Source organism: Pseudophryne corroboree, chromosome 6, assembly GCF_028390025.1.
Source record: "Pseudophryne corroboree isolate aPseCor3 chromosome 6, aPseCor3.hap2, whole genome shotgun sequence".
Classification (NCBI taxonomy): Eukaryota; Metazoa; Chordata; class Amphibia; order Anura; family Myobatrachidae; genus Pseudophryne; species Pseudophryne corroboree.
The window spans coordinates 245,764,116-245,787,669 of NC_086449.1; the positions used below are offsets into that span (position 1 = coordinate 245,764,116).

Here is a 23,554-nt window from a genome sequence, read left to right on the forward strand (position 1 = left end):
TCTGGTGTGCTCTGGCTCCTCCCTCTATGTCCCTCCTCCAGACCTCAGTTAGAGAAATGTGCCCGGAAGAGCTGACAGTACAAGGAAAGGATTTTGGAAATCCAGGGCAAGATTCATACCAGCCACACCAATCACACCGTATAACTTGTGATAAACTTACCCAGTCAACAGTATGAACAACAACAGAGCATCAGTCCAACCCTGATGCAACAATAACATAGCCCTTATTGCAGCAATAACTATATACAAGTATTGCAGAAGAAGTCCGCACTTGGGACGGGCGCCCAGCATCCACTACGGACTACGAGAAATAGATTTACTGGTAAGTAAAATTTTATTTTCTCTAACGTCCTAGTGGATGCTGGGGACTCCATACGGACCATGGGGATTATACCAAAGCTCCCAAACGGGCGGGAGAGTGCGGATGACTCTGCAGCACCGAATGAGCAAACACAAGGTCCTCCTCAGCCAGGGTATCAAACTTGTAGAACTTTGCAAAAGTGTTTGAACCTGACCAAGTAGCCGCTCGGCACAGCTGTAATGCCGAGACCCCTCGGGCAGCCGCCCAAGAAGAGCCCACCTTCCTAGTGGAATGGGCCTTAACTGATTTTGGCAGCGGCAATCCAGCCGCAGAATGAGCCTGCTGAATCGTGTTACAGATCCAGCGAGCAATAGTTTGCTTTGAAGCACGCGCACCAAGCTTGTTGGAAGCATACAGGATAAACAAAGAGTCTGTTTTCCTGACTCTAGCCGTTCTGGCTACATAAACCTTCAAAGGCAAAAACTACCAAGGTAGAATTGGCGCTGACAAGTGCTGTAAGACTTCAAGCTGCTGAATATAAAGGGCTAGTCAGACCCTTGCAATAGAACAACAAGAATAAAAATAATTCAGCGCTAAAGATAAAAACATTCAATGTTTATTACTAGTGATGAGCGGGTTCGGTTTCCGAGAAACCGAACCCCCCCGAACGTTACCCTTTTTACACGGGTCCAAGCCATACTCGGATTCTCCCGTATGGCTCGGCTAACCCGAGCGCGCCCGAACGTCATCATCCCGCTGTCGGATTCTCGCAAGATTCGGATTCTATATAAGCAGCCGCGCGTCGCCGCCATTTTCACACGTGCATTGAGATTAATAGCGAGAGGACGTGGCTGGCGTCCTCTCCGTTTATATAGTTATAGTTAGTTGATCTGATTGCTACTGCTTAGCTTATTGTGGGGAGGATTGGGGAGCAGCTGTTAGGAGGAGTACAGTGCAGAGTTTTGCTAGTTTTTTTTTATCCGTTCTCTGCCTGAAAAAAACGCTCCAAACCATATCTGTGCTCAGCCTCAGTGTGCTGCATGATATATCTGACTGTGCTGAGTGCTCACACTGCTTAATTGTGGGGGAGACTGGGGAGCAGCTATAGCAGGAGTACAGTGCACAGTTTTGCTGACAGTGACCACCAGTATACGTTTGTCTGCCTGAAAAACACTCCAGTGGTGTCTTTTTTTTCTTTATACTATAAGTATAAATGCAGTCTGCTGACAGTGTCCACCAGGTCCATTATACTGTATATAGCAGTAGGGTAGGCCACTGCCGTAACTACCTCTGTGTCTTCAGTCACTCGTCGTCATACATAAAGTATACTATCCATCCATCTACATTATATACCTGTGGTGTCTTTTTTTCTTTATACTATAAACGCAGTCTGCTGACAGTGTCCACCAGGTCCATTATACTGTATATAGCAGTACGGTAGGCCACTGCTGTACCTACCTCTGTGTCTTCAGTCACTCGTCGTCATACATAAAGTATACTATCCATCCATCTACATTGTATACCTGTGGTGTCTTTTTTTCTTCATACTATAAACGCAGTCTGCTGACAGTGTCCACCAGGTCCATTATACTGTATATAGCAGTACGGTAGGCCACTGCTGTACCTACCTCTGTGTCTTCAGTCACTCGTCGTCATACATAAAGTATACTATCCATCCATCTACATTGTATACCTGTGGTGTCTTTTTTTCTTTATACTATAAACGCAGTCTGCTGACAGTGTCCACCAGGTCCATTATACTGTATATAGCAGTACGGTAGGCCACTGCTGTACCTACCTCTGTGTCTTCAGTCACTCGTCGTCATACATAAAGTATACTATCCATCCATCTACATTGTATACCTGTGGTGCCTTTTAGTTGTGCGCATTAAAATATGGAGAACAAAAATGTGAAGGTTAAAAAAATAGGGAAAGATCAAGATCCACTTCCACCTCGTGCTGAAGCTGCTGCCACTAGTCATGGCCGAGATGATGAAATGCCATCAACGTCGTCTGCCAAGGCCGATGCCCAATGTCATAGTACAGAGCATGTAAAATCCAAAACACAAAAGATCAGTAAAAAAATGACCCAAAAATCAAAATTAAAAGCGTCTGAGGAGAAGCGTAAACTTGCCAATATGCCATTTACGGCACGGAGTGGCAAGGAACGGCTGAGGCCCTGGCCTATGTTCATGGCTAGTGGTTCAGCTTCACATGAGGATGGAAGCACTCATCCTCTCGCTAGAAAAAAGAAAAGACTTAAGCTGGCAAAAGCACAGCAAAGAACTGTGCGTTCTTCGAAATCACAAATCCCCAAGGAGAGTCCAATTGTGTCGGTTGCGATGCCTGACCTTCCCAACACTGGACGGGAAGAGCTTGCACCTTCCACCATTTGCACGCCCCCTGCAAGTGCTGGAAGGAGCACCCGCAGTCCAGTTCCTGATAGTCAAATTGAAGATGTCACTGTTGAAGTACACCAGGATGAGGATATGGGTGTTGCTGGCGCTGGGGAGGAAATTGACAAGGAGGATTCTGATGGTGAGGTGGTTTGTTTAAGTCAGGCACCCGGGGAGACACCTGTTGTCCGTGGGACGAATATGGCCATTGACATGCCTGGTCAAAATACAAAAAAAATCAGCTCTTCGGTGTGGAATTATTTCAACAGAAATGCGGACAACAGGTGTCAAGCCGTGTGTTGCCTTTGTCAAGCTGTAATAAGTAGGGGTAAGGACGTTAACCACCTCGGAACATCCTCCCTTATACGTCACCTGCAGCGCATTCATCATAAGTCAGTGACAAGTTCAAAAACTTTGGGTGACAGCGGAAGCAGTCCACTGACCACTAAATCCCTTCCTCTTGTAACCAAGCTCCTGCAAACCACCCCACCAACTCCCTCAGTGTCAATTTCCTCCTTACCCAGGAAAGCCAATAGTCCTGCAGGCCATGTCACTGGCAAGTCTGACGAGTCCTCTCCTGCCTGGGATTCCTCCGATGCATCCTTGAGTGTAACGCCTACTGCTGCTGGCGCTGCTGTTGTTGCTGCTGGGAGTCGATCGTCATCCCAGAGGGGAAGTCTGAAGACCACTTGTACTACTTCCAGTAAGCAATTGACTGTCCAACAGTCCTTTGCGAGGAAGATGAAATATCACAGCAGTCATCCTGCTGCAAAACGGATAACTGAGGCCTTGGCAGCCTGGGCGGTGAGAAACGTGGTTCCGGTATCCATCGTTAATTCAGAGCCAACTATAGACTTGATTGAGGTACTGTGTCCCCGGTACCAAATACCATCTAGGTTCCATTTCTCTAGGCAGGCGATACCGAAAATGTACACAGACCTCAGAAAAAGAGTCACCAGTGTCCTAAAAAATGCAGTTGTACCCAATGTCCACTTAACCACGGACATGTGGACAAGTGGAGCAGGGCAGACTCAGGACTACATGACTGTGACAGCCCACTGGGTAGATGTATTGCCTCCCGCTGCAAGAACAGCAGCGGCGGCACCAGTAGCAGCATCTCGCAAACGCCAACTCGTTCCGCTTTCCAGAATACGCACACAGCTGAAAACCTCTTACGGCAACTGAGGAAGATCATCGCAGAATGGCTTACCCCAATTGGACTCTCCTGGGGATTTGTGGCATCGGACAACGCCAGCAATATTGTGCGTGCATTACATCTGGGCAAATTCCAGCACGTCCCATGTTTTGCACATACCTTGAATTTGGTGGTGTAGAATTATTTAAAAAACGACAGGGGCGTGCAAGAGATGCTGTCGGTGGCCAGAAGAATTGCGGGCCACTTTCGGCGTACAGGTACTGCGTACAGAAGACTGGAGCACCACCAAAAACACCTGAACCTGCCCTGCCATCATCTGAAGCAAGAGGTGGTAACGAGGTGGAATTCAACCCTCTATATGCTTCAGAGGATGGAGGAGCAGCAAAAGGCCATTCATACATCCTATACATCTGGCCACGATATAGGCAAAGGCCTATACATCTGGCCACGATATAGGCAAAGGAGGTGGAATGCACCTGACTCAAGCACAGTGGAGAATGATTTCAACGTTGTGCAAGGTTCTGCAACCTTTTGAACTTGCCACACGTGAAGTCAGTTCAGACACTGCCAGCCTGAGTCAGGTCATTCCCCTCATCAGGCTTTTGCAGAAGAAGCTGGAGACATTGAAGGAGGAGCTAAAACAGAGCGATTCCACTAGGCATGTGGGACTTGTGGATGGAGCCCTTCATTCGCTTAACCAGGATTCACGGGTGGTCAATCTTTTGAAATCAGAAAACTACATTTTGGCCACCGTGCTCGATTTTAGATTTAAAACCTACGTTGTATCTCTCTTTCCGGCAGACACAAGTCTGCAGAGGTTCAAAGACCTGCTGGTGAGAAAATTGTCAAGTCAAGCGGAACGTGACCCGTCAACATCTCCTCCTTCACATTCTCCCGCAACTGGGGGTGCGAGGAAAAGGCTACGAATTCCGAGCCCACCCGCTGGCGGTGATGCAGGGCAGTCTGGAGCGAGTGCTGACATCTGGTCCGGACTGAAGGACCTGCCAACGATTACTGACATGTCGTCTACTGTCACTGCATATGATTCTCTCACCATTGAAAGAATGGTGGAGGATTATATGAGTGACCGCATACAAGTAGGCACGTCAGACAGTCCGTACGTATACTAGCAGGAAAAAGAGGCAATTTGGAGGCCCTTGCACAAACTGGCTTTATTCTACCGAAGTTGCCCTCCCTCCAGTGTGTACTCCGAAAGAGTGTTTAGTGCCGCCGCTCACCTTGTCAGCAATCGGCATACGAGGTTACTTCCAGAAAATGTGGAGAAGATGATGTTCATTAAAATGAATTATAATCAATTCCTCCGTGGAGACATTCACCAGCAGCAATTGCCTCCAGAAAGTTTACGGGGACCTGAGATGGTGGATTCCAGTGGGGACGAATTAATAATCTGTGATGAGGGGGATGTACACAGTGAAAGGGGTGATGAATCGGACGATGATGATGATGACGTGGACATCTTGCCTCTGTAGAGCCAGTTTGTGCAAGGAGAGATTGATTGCTTCTTTTTTGGTGGGGGCCCAAACCAACCAGTTATTTCAGTCACAGTCGTGTGGCAGACCCTGTCGCTGAAATGATGGGTTCGTTAAAGTGTGCATGTCCTGTTTATACAGCATAAGGGTGGGTGGGAGGGCCCAAGGACAATTCCATCTTGCACCTCTTTTTTCTTTCATTTTTCTTTGCGTCATGTGCTGTTTGGGGAGTATTTTTTTGAAGGGCCATCCTGCGTGACACTGCAGTGCCACTCCTAGATGGCCCAGGTGTTTGTGTCGGCCACTTGGGTCGCTTAGCTTAGTCACACAGCTACCTCATTGCGCCTCTTTTTTTCTTTGCGTCATGTGCTGTTTGGGGAGTATTTTTTGAAGGGCCATCCTGCGTGACACTGCAGTGCCACTCCTAGATGGGCCAGGTGTTTGTGTCGGCCATTTGGGTTGCTTATCTTAGTCACACAGCTACCTCATTGCGCCTCTTTTTTTCTTTGCGTCATGTGCTGTTTGGGGAGTATTTTTTTGAAGGGCCATCCTGCGTGACACTGCAGTGACACTCCTAGATGGGCCAGGTGTTTGTGTCGGCCACTTGGGTCGCTTAGCTTAGTCATCCAGCTACCTCGGTGCAAATTTTAGGACTAAAAATAATATTGTGAGGTGTGAGGTGTTCAGAATAGACTGAAAATGAGTGGAAATTATGGTTATTGAGGTTAATAATACTATGGGATCAAAATGACCCCCAAATTCTATGATTTAAGCTGTTTTTTAGGGTTTTTTGAAAAAAACACCCGAATCCAAAACACACCCGAATCCGACAAAAAAATTTCTGTGAGGTTTTGCCAAAACGCGTTCGAACCCAAAACACGGCCGCGGAACCGAACCCAAAACCAAAACCCGAAAAATTTCCGGTGCACATCACTATTTATTACACATAAATAGTGCTAGTCATATATATATGACATACATTTAGAGATTATATATAAATATACTGTTGCAACAGGAAAAATAAAAATATAAAAAAACACCAATAAATGTGGGGCAAGGAGCAACACTGCTAAAAAATAAATATTTCAGTAAATACTGATCTGTTTAGCTGGGAGAATTCAAATGAAGGCCTTCTTCCTAGGGAAATGTATTAAGCCAGAGATTACCAGTTCCATTTGAGTCCTCCAATAGGTTAGCACTCCTGTGTAGTAATGGAGATCCTCTTACTGGCTGTATTTTTCCATGATGGTACTCTGCTGCAGGGTGGACCGTGGCAAGGTCTTTCACAATGGCTTGTCAGAAAGTGTCCCAATAGGACCGCAATTCCCAATCACTGGACTGCAGGCTTGTGTCAAAGATTTAAGAGTCCCAGACTTGTTACCAACCGGTTTCACTGCTAGAGCAGCTTTTTTAAGGTATAAAAGCAGTGTGCCAAAAAGCCCTTTATAAAGCAGTGTTTGATCACAATACCCCACAGGTGTGTACAGAACATACCCTCCAACATGACCCGTCCCACTAGGTACAAAATGCTCTGTTTCTGGACTTCCCTCTTAATTTATTATTGCCATCACCTGTGAAGAAACAGCTTTCTTATCATTTAACTAGTTCAACACAGGTGATGGAAATAATAAATTAAGAGGGAAGTCCAGAAACAGAGCATTTTGTACCTAGTGGGGCGGGTCATGTTGGAGGGTCTGACAGATCAATCAGTACAAATATTGTTCAAATTAAAAAACTAACCTAACAGGATTCAAATGTTGACAGCCAGAAGAATAGTCCTAATAAGCAATAAAAAAAAAAGAGGTTCAGAAAGTATAAATTCCCCAACATTTAGTATTCTTAATCTTAATATGGTCACATGGTCAATAATCCAGGAAGTAGGAAGTATTACAATATCTTGTTATGCCTGAGTATCAAGCCTCTCTTTTATTTATTTAAGATGGACACATATTGTGACCAATCAAATGTTGATCACATGATCACAGATCAGTCACGTGATCGGACTCTGATCACGTGATGTGGCCGATCCCCCCGTTGCCTAGCAGCAATGGTGACTGTTCTACCATTAGTATTCTTAATATGGTCACATGGTCATTAGTCCAGGAAGTAGGAAGTATTACAATATATTGTTATGCCTGAGTCTCAAGCCTCTCTTTTATTTATTTAAGATGGACACATATTGTGACCAATCAAATGTTGATCACATGGTCACAGATCAGTCACGTGATCGGACTCTGATCACGTGATGTGGCCGATCCCCCCCGTTGCCTAGCAGCAATGGTAATTTTTCTACAGCGGAGACAGGTATCATGCCCCGTCCCCACTGATGAGCTCACAGGGAAATGAGATATTCTCTTCATTAGTCACATGATCCAGTTACGGTCACGTGACCTAGCGTGTCATCATGTTGCCCAGCAACAATATTAAACAATAAAATATCCCTTTTTTTTATTTTTTTATTTAACAAACAAAATAAAACAATATATATGGATCTAACTCGGCGGCCAGTCTCAGAACAGTCGTGTCCGTGGGCTAGATGGGGCGCACCATCCACCGATGTCGCCGTACGGCAGACGGCACCGCGCCCGCCTCACGCCACCCAAGGGCGACCAGGACAAAGTGTCATCATACCGCCCGGCGGCAGCGATAAACGCCGCACACCCATAGGACCACGGACATAATTAAAGCATAAAGGATAGCATTCATATAACATCCTAAATATGTAGTCACTAATTGCGGTCTCATAAAATCTAATTGGATGGGTCACCACATCAAGAAGAAAAAACGCTAAGTCCTTAATTAGTACCCATAGATATATTTGAAATATTAGAAATAGGTCCCCCATGGCAGCGATGACCCCATATATAGTCCAAACTGTATGGGTTCGATAGTCACATAGTGGCGATAATACAATTTATCACAAATTATGGCTGCCAAAGGGAACCACAATGTATATATATGAACGATATGAAGAGATTATATATTGCAATAATACAATAATTCCAGTTCAGAACCCACTCAAATTTCTGTTAGTAAAAAATAAACCCAAATAAATTACCAGTTTTTATATATATTTAGTAATATTGTCGCTTTGTAATTCTATGTATGTGAATATATATATACACCCACATACATACCCAATCTACAGATGATTAAAAAAATATGGTCATATACACCCAACCAAAAAACTGAATATAATCGTAATTAGTTAAAGCCACAATTGATATATACCAAATATGGTCAATAACATCACCTAACATTCTGGGCACACCCAAATTCTCACAATATGGCGTTCAGTTCTAGAGCCTCATTTAGGCCACTGGGATACAGTGAGTCAAGCTGAAATGTCCAAAATATTTCTTGCTTACATAAACGTGTAAACCTATCTCCCCCCCCTCTCTGCTGGTTTAATATGTTCCAAACCTAGAATTGTTAAGGACTTTGGATCTTTATTATGAAATTTTAAAAAATGTCTCGGAATACTGTGGTTAGTAGCACCATTAATGATATTCCTACGGTGCTCCATAAACCTGGACTTTAAACTTCTGGTGGTTCTACCCACATAATTCAACAGGCAACTACACTGAAGATGGTAGATTACCCAGGAAGTGTTGCAATTGATAAGGCTAGGGATTTTCAAGATTTTTTGATCGACAGGAGAGACTACTTCTTTTATCTTATTGCATACATGAAAACAAGTGGTACATCTGTTGGCTCCACATTTATAGAAGCCACAGATACCCACTGTTAGCCAAGAGTCTACCCTTGGGGACTTTAGGTGTGCGGTTTTTAGTTGGCTAAGAGCCAATATAGTTTTAAGAGACTTATTTTTTCTAAAAATAAATTCTGGAATGGGGGGGGGGGGAGTATTTTAGACAGAATAGGATCACTCTTTAGCATGGGATAGTTCCGTTTGACAATAGATTTAATGTTATGAGATTCATTATTGAATTTAGAGATAAACGCCAGTTCTCTATTTTTTCCATCAGTATGTGTTGCCCGGGTTTTAGGTAACAGTAGGGACTGCCTGTCCATTGATAATACCTCTTTCATAGCCTTATCCAATATATATTGGGGATATTCTCTATCCCTAAATCTCTCAAGTAATTGATCAGCTTGGAGCAAAAATTATTCCTTAGTTGAACAATTTCTACGGAGTCGCATCAGCTGACCCCTAGGAATATTTTTCTTCCAGGGTTCATAGTGGGCACTTCTATAGTGAAGATATCCGTTATTCCCCACTTCCTTTACAAAATTGCATGTATGGACCTGATTGTCTACAATACTCAAGGTTATATCCAGAAAGGAAATAGTATCTTTATTAAATTGTGAAGTGAACTGTAAATTATAAGTGTTAGTGTTGAGAGAACAGACAAAATCAGAAAAAGTGTCCAGATCCCCATCCCAAATCATAAAAAGATCATCTATGTAACGGCCATAGAGGACCAGTCTGTCCCCGAGTCCGCCGCCCCACACATGTGTGGCCTCCAAGTGTCCCACGTATAGGTTGGCATAACTCGGGGCAAATCTGGTCCCCATGGCCGTACCCATAGTTTGTAGATAAAAAGTGTCAGAAAAAAGAAAATAGTTATGTGAAAGAATGAAAGTTATAGAGTCGACTAAAAACTGCTTGTGTCTCTCGGTGAGGTCACCATCCTGAGTGAGTATCTCATGAATAATTTGAATCCCTAAATCATGGGGGATGTTTGTATTTACTGAAATATATATTTTTTAGCAGTGTTGCTCCTTGCCCCACATTTATTGGTGTTTTTTTATATTTTTATTTTTCCTGTTGCAACAGTATATTTATATATAATCTCTAAATGTATGTCATATATATTACTAGCACTATTTATGTGTAATAAACATTGAATGTTTTTATCTTTAGTGCTGAATTATTTTTATTCTTGTTATAAACCTTCAAAGCCTGACCACATCAAGCAACTCGGAATCCTCCAAGTCAGTAGTAGCCACAGGCACCACAATAGATTTGGTTTATATGAAAATATGAAACCACTTTTGGCAGGAATTGTGGACGGGTCTATCCGCATGGAAAACCAGATAGGGGCTTTTATGTGACAAAGCCGCTAATTCTGACACACGCCTAGCCGAAGCCAATGCTAGTAGCATGACCACCTTCCACGTGAGATATTTAAATTCCACCGTTTTGAGTGGTTCAAACCAGTGGGATTTCAGGAAACTCAACACCACGTTAAGATCCCAAGGTGCCACCGGGGGCACAAAAGGGGGCTGAATATGCAGCACTCCCTTTACAAACGTCTGAACTTCAGGTAGAGAAGCCAGCTCTTTTTGAAAGAAAATGGATAGGGCCGAAATCTGGACCTTAATGGAACCCAATTTTAGGCCCAAAGTCACTCCTGACTGTAGGAAGTGAAGGAAACGGCCCAACTGGAATTCCTTCGTAGGGGCATTCCTGGCCTCCCACCAAGCAACATATTTTCGCCATATACGGTGATAATGTTGAGCTGTCACGTCCTTCCTTTATCAGCGTAGGAATGACCTCATCCGGAATGCCTTTTTCCGCTAGGAACCGGCGTTCAACCGCCATGCCGTCAAACGCAGCCGCGGTAAGTCTTGGAACAGACAGAGCCCTTGTTGCAACAAGTCCTGTCTTAGAGGAAGAGGCCACGGGTCCTCTGTGAGCATTTCTTGCAGATCTGGATACCAAGTCCTTCTTGGCCAATCCGGAACAATGAGTATTGTTCTCACTCCTCTTTTTCTTATGATTCTCAACACCTTGGGTATGAGAGGAAGAGGAGGAAATACATAGACCGATTGGAACACCCACGGTGTCACCAGGGCGTCTACAGCTATCGCCTGAGGGTCTCTTGACCTGGTGCAATACCTCTGTAGTTTTTGTTGAGGCGGGATGCCATCATGTCCACCTGTGGCAGTTCCCACCGACTTGCAACCTGTACGAAGACTTCTTGATGAAGTCCCCACTCCCCCGGGTGGAGGTCGTGCCTGCTGAGGAAGTCTGCTTCCCAGTTGTCTACCCCCGGGATGAACACTGCTGACAGTGCGCTTACATGATTCTCCACCCAGCGAAGAATTCTAGTGGTTTCCGCCATCGCCACCCTGTGTCACACGCCAGAGGCGGCGTTCGCCGCGCTTTCTTCTGCGTGTCTGCTGGTCTGTGTCTCAGCCTCTGCCTTCAGTGGGCCACGGGCTCCGGCGTCTGGCTGGCGCGGCTCCCGGCGGTTCTCCAGGGCATGGGCGCCGCCATGACACCCGGCACCACGTGGACGGGGGGCAGGTGACGTCATCAGACTGCTCCGCCAATCCAGCGGTGGCGGGGAATTCAAAGTCAGACGCAGGACAGAGCCTCGGCGCCTGAGTATCGTCTTTCCCTGACGTGGATGCCAGCGCTCTTGTTCCCGGCAAGGATCTCTGAAGTTGTACTCCAGTGTCTCCGGCATTTCCAGGTGCCAGTTCGCTGCACCGGTTCCAGTGTATTCAGCGGCCGGTATATCTTTCTGCGGTCCAGTCACCAGTGCTCCTAGGAATCAGCGTGGGCTGCGGGGCTAAATCACCGTTCTCAAGTTCTACGAATCACCAGCGTCTTAAACCACTGCACTTCAGTTCTTCACATCATCAGCGTCTCAGTCACCGCTCACAAGTTCTACCAATCAACAGCGTCTTAAACCACTGCACTTCAGTTCTTCACATCATCAGCGTCTCAGTCACCGTTCACAAGTTCTACAAATCAACAGCGTCTTAAACCACTGCACTTCAGTTCTTCAAATCATCAGCGTCTCAGTCACCATTCTTACTTCTGCAAATCATCAGCGTCCTAAACCTCTGCACTTAAGTTCTTCAATTTACCAGTGTCTTAACCTCCGCTCACAAGTTCTTTATCCATCTGTGCCTTTAACCACCATTTATAAGTTCCTCAAGTTATCAGTGACTTTTAAACATCTCCCACAGTTTCTTCAGTTACCAGCATCTCTAACATTGCTCACAAAACCCTTCAGTGGGTCTGGACATTCCCTCATTAATTCCTTTTTGACATATGACTTTAAGTTGTTCTTTTCCTGCAATAAAGCTCTTCCATATTTCACCAAACTCCACTGTCAGCGTCCTGTATGAGGAAATCCTACATTAGGCCACCTTTGTTACGGCTCAGTTGTGGTTCCTCTTCCCAACCATCGGAAGAATCCCCGAGTTCACAACACCCTCAGTCTAGGCCAGTGACAGTATACTCAGGCCATATGGACCCGGGGAATCGGAACCCAGAGGCAAGCACCATGTAGGACCTGGTTTCCCGAGTACAGAGTCAGGAAGTGGCACAGAATCAGGTGATGCATTATCTCCAGGAATTATCTGGCCGGCTGGATCAAATCCAGACTTCTCTGGCTTCAGTGGTTCCAGCTCCAGCTCCAGTATCCGCTCCAGTGGTTGTCTCTGGCAATGTTCCCTCCATGTCTGGAACCAGGTCACGCCTTCAGCTTCCCACTCCTCCTCGTTATAACGGGAATCCCAAAAATTGCCGTGGATTCCTCAATCAGTGTGAGGTACATTTCGAACTCCTCTCACATAACTTCCCTACGGATCGGTCTAAAGTGGCATACATTATCTCTTTGCTTGAGGGTTCAGCGTTGGAGTGGGTGTCACCGTTGTGGGAGCGATCAGATCCGTTAGTTTCTAGTTATACCAACTTCATCACGTCATTCCGAAGGATCTTTGATAAGCCCGGCAGGACGACTGCTGCCTCTGCTGACTTGCTCTGAGTTCGACAAGGCTCTCGTACAGTGGGACAGTATGTGATTCACTTTCAAACTATAGCTTCTGAACTGAGCTGGAATAATGATGCCCTTCAGGCTGCTTTTTGGAACGGGCTCTCGGATCGTTTAAAGGATGAATTGATTACTAGAGATCTGCCAGATTCCTTGGAACAGTTGATCTCACTCTGTGTAAAGGTGGATCTTCGCATGCAGGAACGAGGTGGTGAACGTAGTCGGTCAGACCGGATGAGATTCCGATCTCTTCCTTCTAAGCAAACAGTTATTTCAAGTCCAGACGAACCCATGCAGATTAATCGGTCTCGGCTGTCTCCAGAAGAACGTCAGCGTCGTCGTGAGGGTAGACTTTGTCTCTACTGTGGAGCGGCGGATCATTTCCTCAAGTTTTGCAAGTCTCGCCCGGGAAACGGGCAGTCCTAGCTTGTTCTGGAGAAGTCGAGCTAGGGTTTTTTTCTCAATCTTCTCCGGCAGTGGACTGTTTACTCTCCGTGTCTCTGTTTTCTGAGTCAAAACCGTTAAGGCACTGTTGGACTCAGGGGCTGCGAGGAATTTTATTTCCCCTTCCTGCGCCCAGAATCTGGGTTTGAAGTTACAGTCGGTTGAACGACCTATTATGATAACTGCTATTAATGGTACCCAAATTCCTAATGCTCTGTTTCAAGTCGTACTATGCCAATCAAGTTGCAAGTGGGAGCTTTGCATCAAGAACATCTGGAGTTCCTTGTGATTCAGGAGATGCCTCACGATCTCGTCCTTGGACTTCCCTGGCTCAAGCTTCACAACCCTCACGTCGACTGGAGGTCGACACAGATAATTTCTGGGAGTCCATTTTGTCACTCGAATTGTCTCACTCCTGTCTACCCGCTTCGTGTATTCCAAGTCGGACGAGGAGCTTATTCCAATTGTTAGAAACTTTTGCGCTATATTATAAATTTATATGATATGGCTGACAAAAATAACAGACTCCTATTGAATTAAAAATATTTAATAATATATGAATAATCACAAATCATAAAACAAGACCGGTCTTAGTAGTTTAAACATCTAAGATGACAAGTATATATACTTTCCAATAAAAGGAGGTGGACTTAAGCATATTCTGTGCACAGAGGTGTAAAAACTAGCTCTATAGCTAAATGACTTAATTTACAAAGTCAATTAGTCAGTTATGTGAAAGAATGAAAGTTATAGAGTCGACTAAAAACTGCTTGGGTCTCTCGGTGAGGTCACCATCCTGAGTGAGTATCTCATGAATAATTTGAATCCCTAAATCATGGGGGATGTTTGTATTTACTGAAATAAATATTTTTTAGCAGTGTTGCTCCTTGCCCCACATTTATTGGTGTTTTTTTATATTTTTATTTTTCCTGTTGCAACAGTATATTTATATATAATCTCTAAATGTATGTCATATATATTACTAGCACTATTTATGTGTAATAAACATTGAATGTTTTTATCTTTAGCGCTGAATTATTTTTATTCTTGTTATAAACCTTCAAAGCCTGACCACATCAAGCAACTCGGAATCCTCCAAGTCAGTAGTAGCCACAGGCACCACAATAGATTTGGTTTATATGAAAATATGAAACCACTTTTGGCAGGAATTGTGGACGGGTCTATCCCAAATCATAAAACAAGACCGGTCTTAGTAGTTTAAACATCTAAGATGACAGGTATATATACTTTCCAATAAAAGGAGGTGGACTTAAGCATATTCTGTGCACAGAGGTGTAAAAACTAGCTCTATAGCTAAATGACTTAATTTACAAAGTCAAAAAAATAGATCAAGTGTAGCTGCTGGTAGAACCCGTATAATAAATGTTTCCAATAGACAGTCACTTTGTATCAAAGTTCCTTTGAATGTAATAATCCAACATAGGTCAGTAAAATGAATGAGAGCCGTTTTCAACCGGAATCTTACGTGAGGTGTGAGCAAGTAGTATCAGCAGGAGTACATCCCGACGTCCACCACACTGGCTTCTAGCTGCGGGGAAAACGGCACCTGCACTGGCGCCTGCTACAACCTGTCCTGCTTGGTCTGAATGCTCCACAGGTCTCCACCTCTACGTGCCGTTTGCGGGCACCGGTGAGCGGCTCCTCTCCACTCAAGAATAAACAACCAGCAGATGAATGCTGCGGCCGGTATGTGCTACGGGTCTAACTCCAGCTGGGGTCCAACAATTCAGCTTATTCCAGAGGCTTATCGAGAGTTTGCAGATGTCTTCTCGGAACAGGCGGCCGATATGTTACCACCGCATAGACCCTGGGACTGTCCTATTGAGCTCATTCCGGGGAAAATGCCACCTCGGGGTCATACTTATCCTTTGTCAGTACCCGAAACTCAAGCCTTGTCAGAATATATCAAGTCTAATCTGCAGAAGGGATTCATCCGCCCCTCTACTTCCCCGGCGGGAGCAGGCTTCTTCTTTGTGAAGAAAAAGGACGGAGGCCTGAGGCCATGTATCGACTATCGTGGTCTAAATGAAGTCACCATTAAGAATAAGTATCCTTTGCCGCTCATCACGGAGCTTTTTGATAGAGTCCGCGGAGCTCGAGTCTTCACTAAGTTCGATTTAAGAGGAGCTTATAACTTTATACGTATCCGACTAGGGGACGTATGGAAGACGGCCTTCAATACTAGGGACGGGCATTATGAGTACTTGGTAATGCCGTTCGGCCTCAGCAACGCCCCCGCCGTCTTCCAGGGATTCATTAATGAAGTCTTTCGGGACATTAACAAAAAACTGTATACACCGGGACTCCCATCTATCTCCCACTCGCCTTGGCTCTCAAGCAAACTACACACCCCTCCCCACCGCACCCCTCCCGCAATAGAACTGACACTTACACACTGGCGAAACCTAAACAAAAAATTAAAACTATCAAACCACCCCTCCCCCCTGACTCCCATATGGAACAACCCTGCATTTACCCCGGGACTCTCTCGAGAAATGGCCCGCCCTTGGATCTCAGCAGGAGCTACCAGAATACACCACTTCACGGGGACTCACTCCATTAAATCATTTTCGGATTTACAATCCGCGCACAACCTACCTAACTCTCTGTTCTATCAGTACCTACAAATTCGCCACTTCCTTTCCTCTCTACAATTAACGTTTCCTCTATCGGCCCCCACACCTCTCGAGAGACTTTGTATCTACAACCCTACCAATAGAGGTACTATCTCCCTCCTCTACAAAACTGTCCTCAGCCCGACATCCCCACCTCTTGAACCACATGAGATTGCATGTGAGACTGACATGGGGTACCACTTAGAGGACGAGGGCTGGGATACAATCCGCACCACGATCTCTCATTGTTCCATTAGTGTGGCCATAAGAGAAAACTCATACAAAATATACACAAGATGGTACCTAGTACCGGACCGATTGCATAGAATCTACCCCGACACCTCCAACCTTTGCTGGAGAAACTGCGGCCACGTAGGCACATTCTACCATATTTGGTGGACCTGCCCGGTGATTGTTCGATACTGGGCAAAGGTTCGTAAGCTTATCTCACGATTAGTTGATTTACCAATACCCCTATCACCCGCGAACCTCCTCCTCTGCTCCCCACCCGACCACATCTCTAAAGACTCTAAAAGCCTGGTTCTCTTCATATCCTGCGCAGCAAAATATCAAATAGCCAGTAAATGGAAGGACCCCGAAGCCCCCACCAGCCAAGCTCTCACAAATAGAATTTGGTTTGTTGCAAACATGGAATACATTACTAGCCTTCGCCATAACACAGTTAAAAAGTTCCACTCCACCTGGCTCCCATGGTACAGACTCCACGACCGCCCCCTCCCAGGATTGGGTTAAACAAAGACCCCACCCCGCAACCACAACCACTCTTCCTATACTCTCCCCCCCCCCCCCCCTTTATTTATTTATTTATTTTTATTTTTTTTCTTCTTTCTCTCTCCCTTTCTATCTCTTCCCTCTCCTCTTTCTCATTTTTCCTCTGATTCCCTGGACTCACGTCCAATTAAAGACACCGCCCTACTCCCTCGTCCTCTTCCTCCCCACATAGTTATGGACCCCTCGGTTTCTACTCCTTCGTCTCCCACATGACCTCTCTATCAACCGTACCACACTCTCCCACAGTCCTCTCAAGTAAGTTTCTTTGTCTATCTTCTTTTCTCTGTATCGACCATTTTGTTTTTACAGATACTCTGTTCACTGTTTATATACTTACAGTTGATGTATATGTTTCTAACATAAAATAAAAAATTATATGATGAAAAAAAAACTGTATACACCTGGCGCCACCGCCCTCAAAATATTAGCAGCTAGTCTCGGGGATAAAGTTCCAATTCCCCCAAATTTGATAGCAGAAAAAAAGACAGCGCTAATTACTTTGACGTCTTTTTATATATAATTAAAACACAATTTCACAATATCACATATAAATACCGGCCAGTATTCTTTAAAATATACATATACTCTAATAGACTTCCTAAATAAAATGAATGTAGCTTATCCCTTTATAGGGCTGCTGAATCTAACACTATTTTTTTACAATAGAGCTATAGTGTTATATTACAGAGGTAACCCTCTATCCTTTCTGGAGGCAAATGGATCGCTGTAATTTGCAAATTAAAGTCCCACTGTAGGTAATTCCAACACAGTTCTTTTTGGGTACAGCATGCACCTCTACCAATCAATTCAAAGGTGATATGCAGTTCTTAGTGCATGCCAAGCATAGGTATAGATGTTAAACGTGTTGGTCGAAAGCAAATCTTCCCAGCACATTAATGACATGCACCAAATGAGCTGCTGGTTGGTATATAAACAGTTCTTTTAGGTGCACCATGCAAAGCACCAATTACCTCTCACAGCTGCTCCTCTCACTTGTAGCTCTGCCTGTGTTCTCAGGCTGCAGTGTGGAGTCCGTTATATTCCCCCTTAGCACTGGGGTATTGTATTGAATGTGCGCCAGCCGGCTTAGCAGACAATGCTGCAGGAGTGTTAAAATCTCTCCCGGGTGTCTTGCTCGTGACAAACGCGTTTCTCCGCCTCCTAATTAGCATCGGCGGCTTCCTCAGTGTCAGTGGTGTTAGATGTATAATTTGATCTTTAAATACCCATTTTCGCGGCTCGCGCATGCGCACTGGGCCCGCGATTCAAGCCTCTATTTCAGGTTTGTTAGTTCCCTTGTGTTCAGCATATCCAAACCTCGTTTTCAATATGGCTTTATAGGACGTATTCCTCCTGCTCCATATATATTTAATACACCGAACCAAGCCTCTCTTTCAATCAGTGGGTATTATATGGGTTCTAAATATACAAGCAGTATCTGCATTCCATACTATTATAATAGCAGTATAAATATACACCTAAACATATATAGTACATAAAAATTATTATTATATATACAATTTACAAGGTACATAATTAATTATCTCTTTTTATGATCTAAATAATATTATTAATTTATTTCTTTATTTAATTAATTTATTTTAATTAGTTCCAATTACAATTAAAATTATAATTAACCTCTCATACAGGGTGCCAAATGTCGTCCGCATATGTGATGTACAATCTATACCTATATACCAACCAGCAGCTCATTTGGTGCATGTCATTAATGTGCTGGGAAGATTTGCTTTCGACCAACACGTTTAACATCTATACCTATGCTTGGCATGCACTAAGAACTGCATATCACCTTTGAATTGATTGGTAGAGGTGCATGCTGTACCCAAAAAGAACTGTGTTGGAATTACCTACAGTGGGACTTTAATTTGCAAATTACAGCGATCCATTTGCCTCCAGAAAGGATAGAGGGTTACCTCTGTAATATAACACTATAGCTCTATTGTAAAAAATAGTGTTAGATTCAGCAGCCCTATAAAGGGATAAGCTACATTCATTTTCTTTAGGAAGTCTATTAGAGTATATGTATATTTTAAAGAATACTGGCCGGTATTTATATGTGATATTGTGAAATTGTGTTTTAATTATATATAAAAAGACGTCAAAGTAATTAGCGCTGTCTCACATTTCCTTTTTTTCTGCTATCAAATTTGGGGGAATTGGAACTTAATCCCCGAGACTAGCTGCTAATACATTGAGGGCGGTGGCGCCAGGTGTATACAGTTTTTTGTTAATGCTTGTATCCAAATAAATTCCTTACACAGGCTGCCACCATCCAAGGTTTTGAGGTGGTTTTATCTTATTTTTTTGATTGATTTGCAGGTACATAATTGTTTTACTCTCATACAGGGGTGTTAGTCTAATTTAGTCCGCATCCATATAATGGCACAACTTACATGTATTGTTAATAGATTAGAAAGACGTAATCATTATCTTAAGGGAAAGCAACATCCTACCACAGATGATATATATGATGAGGTAACTGAAATGCACAGATTGTTTAATAAACTGGAACATCTGTGCATGACAGAAACCAAACAATGGTGGGATCAGATATCCAAACAAAAATATTTAGATGATAATCTTATACCTAGGGGGTTGAGAATTTTGAAGGAATCCACCTTCAAGGCAGATAAAGATTTCACGGAAGAATGGAATAATATATTGGATAATTGTTCCAAAAATTTAATAAAGGTGCTTATAAAATATAGAGAACAAAGGGTTAACGAGTTACAACTAGAGATTGAAAAAGTTCATACCCTATTAAAAGTATATGAAAAATCTGAAGAATATAAGGCTAGAGATTTAAAAGTAAACAAGAAACTAGAAGAATTTGAACAGTCATTAATAACAAGAAAGGAGAATAAAATGGAAAGGGATGTCTCAGATTATCAAAGTGGAAATATTCACAACTATAATAAGAGAAATAAACTGAGGGAGCAGGAATATCAGACCCCATATTCCAAACCTCCAGGATATAAGTAAAATATCAACATGCAGGTGAAGAGTTTCCATCAAAATAAAAAAGAAGGCTTTAGACATCAGAGAGAAAGTAGAAATAGAAATTGGACACATACAAATAGATTCCAGCCTCTAGAGAATTATAAGGAAAGACCCTATAAATATAAGGAGAGGTTTAGAAAATTCACCAAACCTTCAGAAACAGAGGATGAGTATGACTCCACCCCAGGAAACAAAGTTTTTTTTAGGGGGGAACAGGTACCAGGGACCAGACTCTTGGCAGATAGCAAAATCCCAGAGAAAGAGGGAAAGAAACGGAGAAAAAGAGGATGTAGAGGAGGGGGAGGTAAACAGAAACAAGACTCCATGCAGAAGATAGTTCCCAAAAAAAAAACAGGAAAAGGCATATTTAATTTATCCAAGAAAATTTTGACACAGGAGGAAATAAATGTTCTAGAAAAGGGTATGAATTATGCCCCAACCGCAAAACCTAATTTATTTAGATTATTTGTGGATCTCAAACGCTATGTTCGAACTCTAAGTCGAAAAAGGTATTTTGCATTAAAAGCATTAAAAACCCAAAAGAGTGAAGAGAGTCCCATAATTCTAGATGGTGATGATGACATAGCGATTGGGATTCTACAATCATTACAACAGGAAGCGGAGGGGGAATATGAAAAAGAGACACGTGTATATGATGTCACTAAATCATTTAAGAAAAGATCTGATTTTTACCCATTACAATATAGTGGTCCCTATGTAGATAGCTTCTATGAAGCAACTCTTGCTAGCTTTAGAAAAATATGTGAAAAATCAGAAAGAAATCCTTATGGGGACAATCTGACCCCGGGGGAAAGAAAAGCGATGAAAAGTCTACAGCGTAACAAAGAGATTATAATTAAACAAGCGGATAAGGGCGGTGGGGTGGTCATACTGGATATAGAAGACTATACAAAAGAATGTTATAGACAACTTAATGATAGTAAATTCTATTGTAAATTGACAACGAACCCCACCGCCCGATTCCAAAAGGAATACATGGAATTGTTGGATAATGCCCTTATGTGTGGCGCTATATCCAAAGAAACCTTTAATTTTTTGTTGTGTCCACACCCCATCACTGCCACATTTTATTTTTTGCCCAAAATACACAAAACACTTATTAATCCATCGGGGCGCCCCATTATTTCGGGAATTGGATCACTCACTAATGATTTATCATTTTTTGTTGACCACTATTTACAGGACCACGTGGGAAATCTGAGGTCTCATATCAAAGATACACAGCATTTTCTTAACACAATCAATAAAATCCCTTGGAAAAAAGAGTATTATCTGATTACATGTGATGTTGAATCTTTGTATTCAAACATTCCACATAGTGGTGGGATCAAAGCCATAGAAAAATACTTGCTGAAGGATGGGATCTCGGATTCCCTACGTGGTTTTATATTAGACTCTATCAGATTTATATTATCTCACAATTATTTTTTATTTGATTCACAATATTATTTACAGACACGGGGTGTGGCCATGGGTGCCAGATTCGCGCCGAGTCTCGTGAACCTATACATGGGGGTCTTTGAGGACCACCATGTGTGGGGGGGCGGGCTCGGCGCTGATCTGGTATACTATGGCCGTTTTATAGATGATTTATTTATTATTTGGGGTGGTGATTTAAATACACTTCACAAATTTATGGAAGGACTTAATGAAAATGAATTTGGATTAAAATTCACACATAAATATAGTAATATGATGATGAGTTTCTTGGATATAGAACTATACGTAGAAGGAGAAGATCTTAAGACTAAAACATTTATTAAGTCTGTGGACCAAAATAACTATTTGCAATTTACCAGCTGTCATAAAAAAGTTGGAAAGAGAATATTCCCCGGGGTCAGTTTGTCCGAATTAGGAGGAATTGTAGCTCAGTGGAGTTGTATCGTATACAAGCAAGAACCCTTTTGGAATCCTTCTTAGAACAAGGTTATATGCGAGAAAAATTGGAAAAAGATTTAGCTGAGGTAGAAAAGATAGAGAGAGAAACGCTATTGGAGTCTAAAAAGAGGAATAAGTCAAAACAAAAAGAAAAAGATACCAGAACTATGTCTTTTATTACACAGTATAATGGCTCTGCCTACCAAATAGAACAAGTAATTAAAAAGAACACAGCCCTTTTGATGCTTGATAATATTCTAAAAACAGAAATTGATCCGAAAGGCTATACAATCTTTCGGAAGGCAGAGAACCTGCGGTCTAAATTAGTGCCCAGTCACTTTGAAAATATAAAGATGAAAAGAACAGATAGTATGTGGCTACCTGAAAAACCTGTGGGGTTCCACAAATGTGGAAAGATAAATTGTTTATCATGTGCTAAGATGCCGAGAAATAGTAAAATATATACATCATTCAATACGGTGGGAAGAGTTTCAAGTGAGGAATTTTTTGAATTGTAGTTCAACATATATTATATATGTAATTACCTGTCAATGTGGAAAACAATATGTGGGGAGGACCACAAGAACCATGCATAGCCGATACATGGAACACCGGAGGAATGTCATTAGGGGCACCAGGCATCCATTGTCCAGCCACATCGTGCAATGCCAGAATTCCAATTTTGATAATTGCAGGATGATGGCTATAGAACAAATAAACAATACAACACGGGGTGGAGACCGTTATAGTCTACTATGTAGACGTGAGGCATATTGGATTTTTAGAATGGGAACTTTGATGCCTGGTGGCCTGAATGACACAGTGGAATTGAATGGGGTGTGATCCTCATGTTCTTATATGAAAATGGCTGTATCAAGTTATTCACTTATTTGTAGGCAAACTGGCCATATACCAACTAAATATGTGGTGGGCCGATGACTATAATTCTTTTTGGGGGTGGGGGAGGGGGGGAGGGTTATAGGTATAGATTGTACATCACATATGCGGACGACATTTGGCACCCTGTATGAGAGGTTAATTATAATTTTAATTGTAATTGGAACTAATTAAAATAAATTAATTAAATAAAGAAATAAATTAATAATATTATTTAGATCATAAAAAGAGATAATTAATTATGTACCTTGTAAATTGTATATATAATAATAATTTTTATGTACTATATATGTTTAGGTGTATATTTATACTGCTATTATAATAGTATGGAATGCAGATACTGCTTGTATATTTAGAACCCATATAATACCCACTGATTGAAAGAGAGGCTTGGTTCGGTGTATTAAATATATATGGAGCAGGAGGAATACGTCCTATAAAGCCATATTGAAAACGAGGTTTGGATATGCTGAACACAAGGGAACTAACAAACCTGAAATAGAGGCTTGAATCGCGGGCCCAGTGCGCATGCGCGAGCCGCGAAAATGGGTATTTAAAGATCAAATTATACATCTAACACCACTGACACTGAGGAAGCCGCCGATGCTAATTAGGAGGCGGAGAAACGCGTTTGTCACGAGCAAGACACCCGGGAGAGATTTTAACACTCCTGCAGCATTGTCTGCTAAGCCGGCTGGCGCACATTCAATACAATACCCCAGTGCTAAGGGGGAATATAACGGACTCCACACTGCAGCCTGAGAA

General features: G+C 42.9%; 1 protein-coding gene across 1 annotated transcript in view; it reads left to right on the forward strand.

Moving 5' to 3' along the window:
* The window catches only part of LOC134934533 (uncharacterized), a 126,628-nt gene extending 106,653 nt beyond the window's left edge, over positions 1-19,975 (forward strand). Inside the window, exon 4 of the mRNA XM_063929957.1 lies at positions 19,430-19,975. Within this exon, the coding sequence (XP_063786027.1) occupies positions 19,430-19,975 (546 nt within the window). The remainder of the gene's footprint in view (positions 1-19,429) is intronic.
* The last annotated feature ends 3,579 nt before the right edge of the window (positions 19,976-23,554 follow it).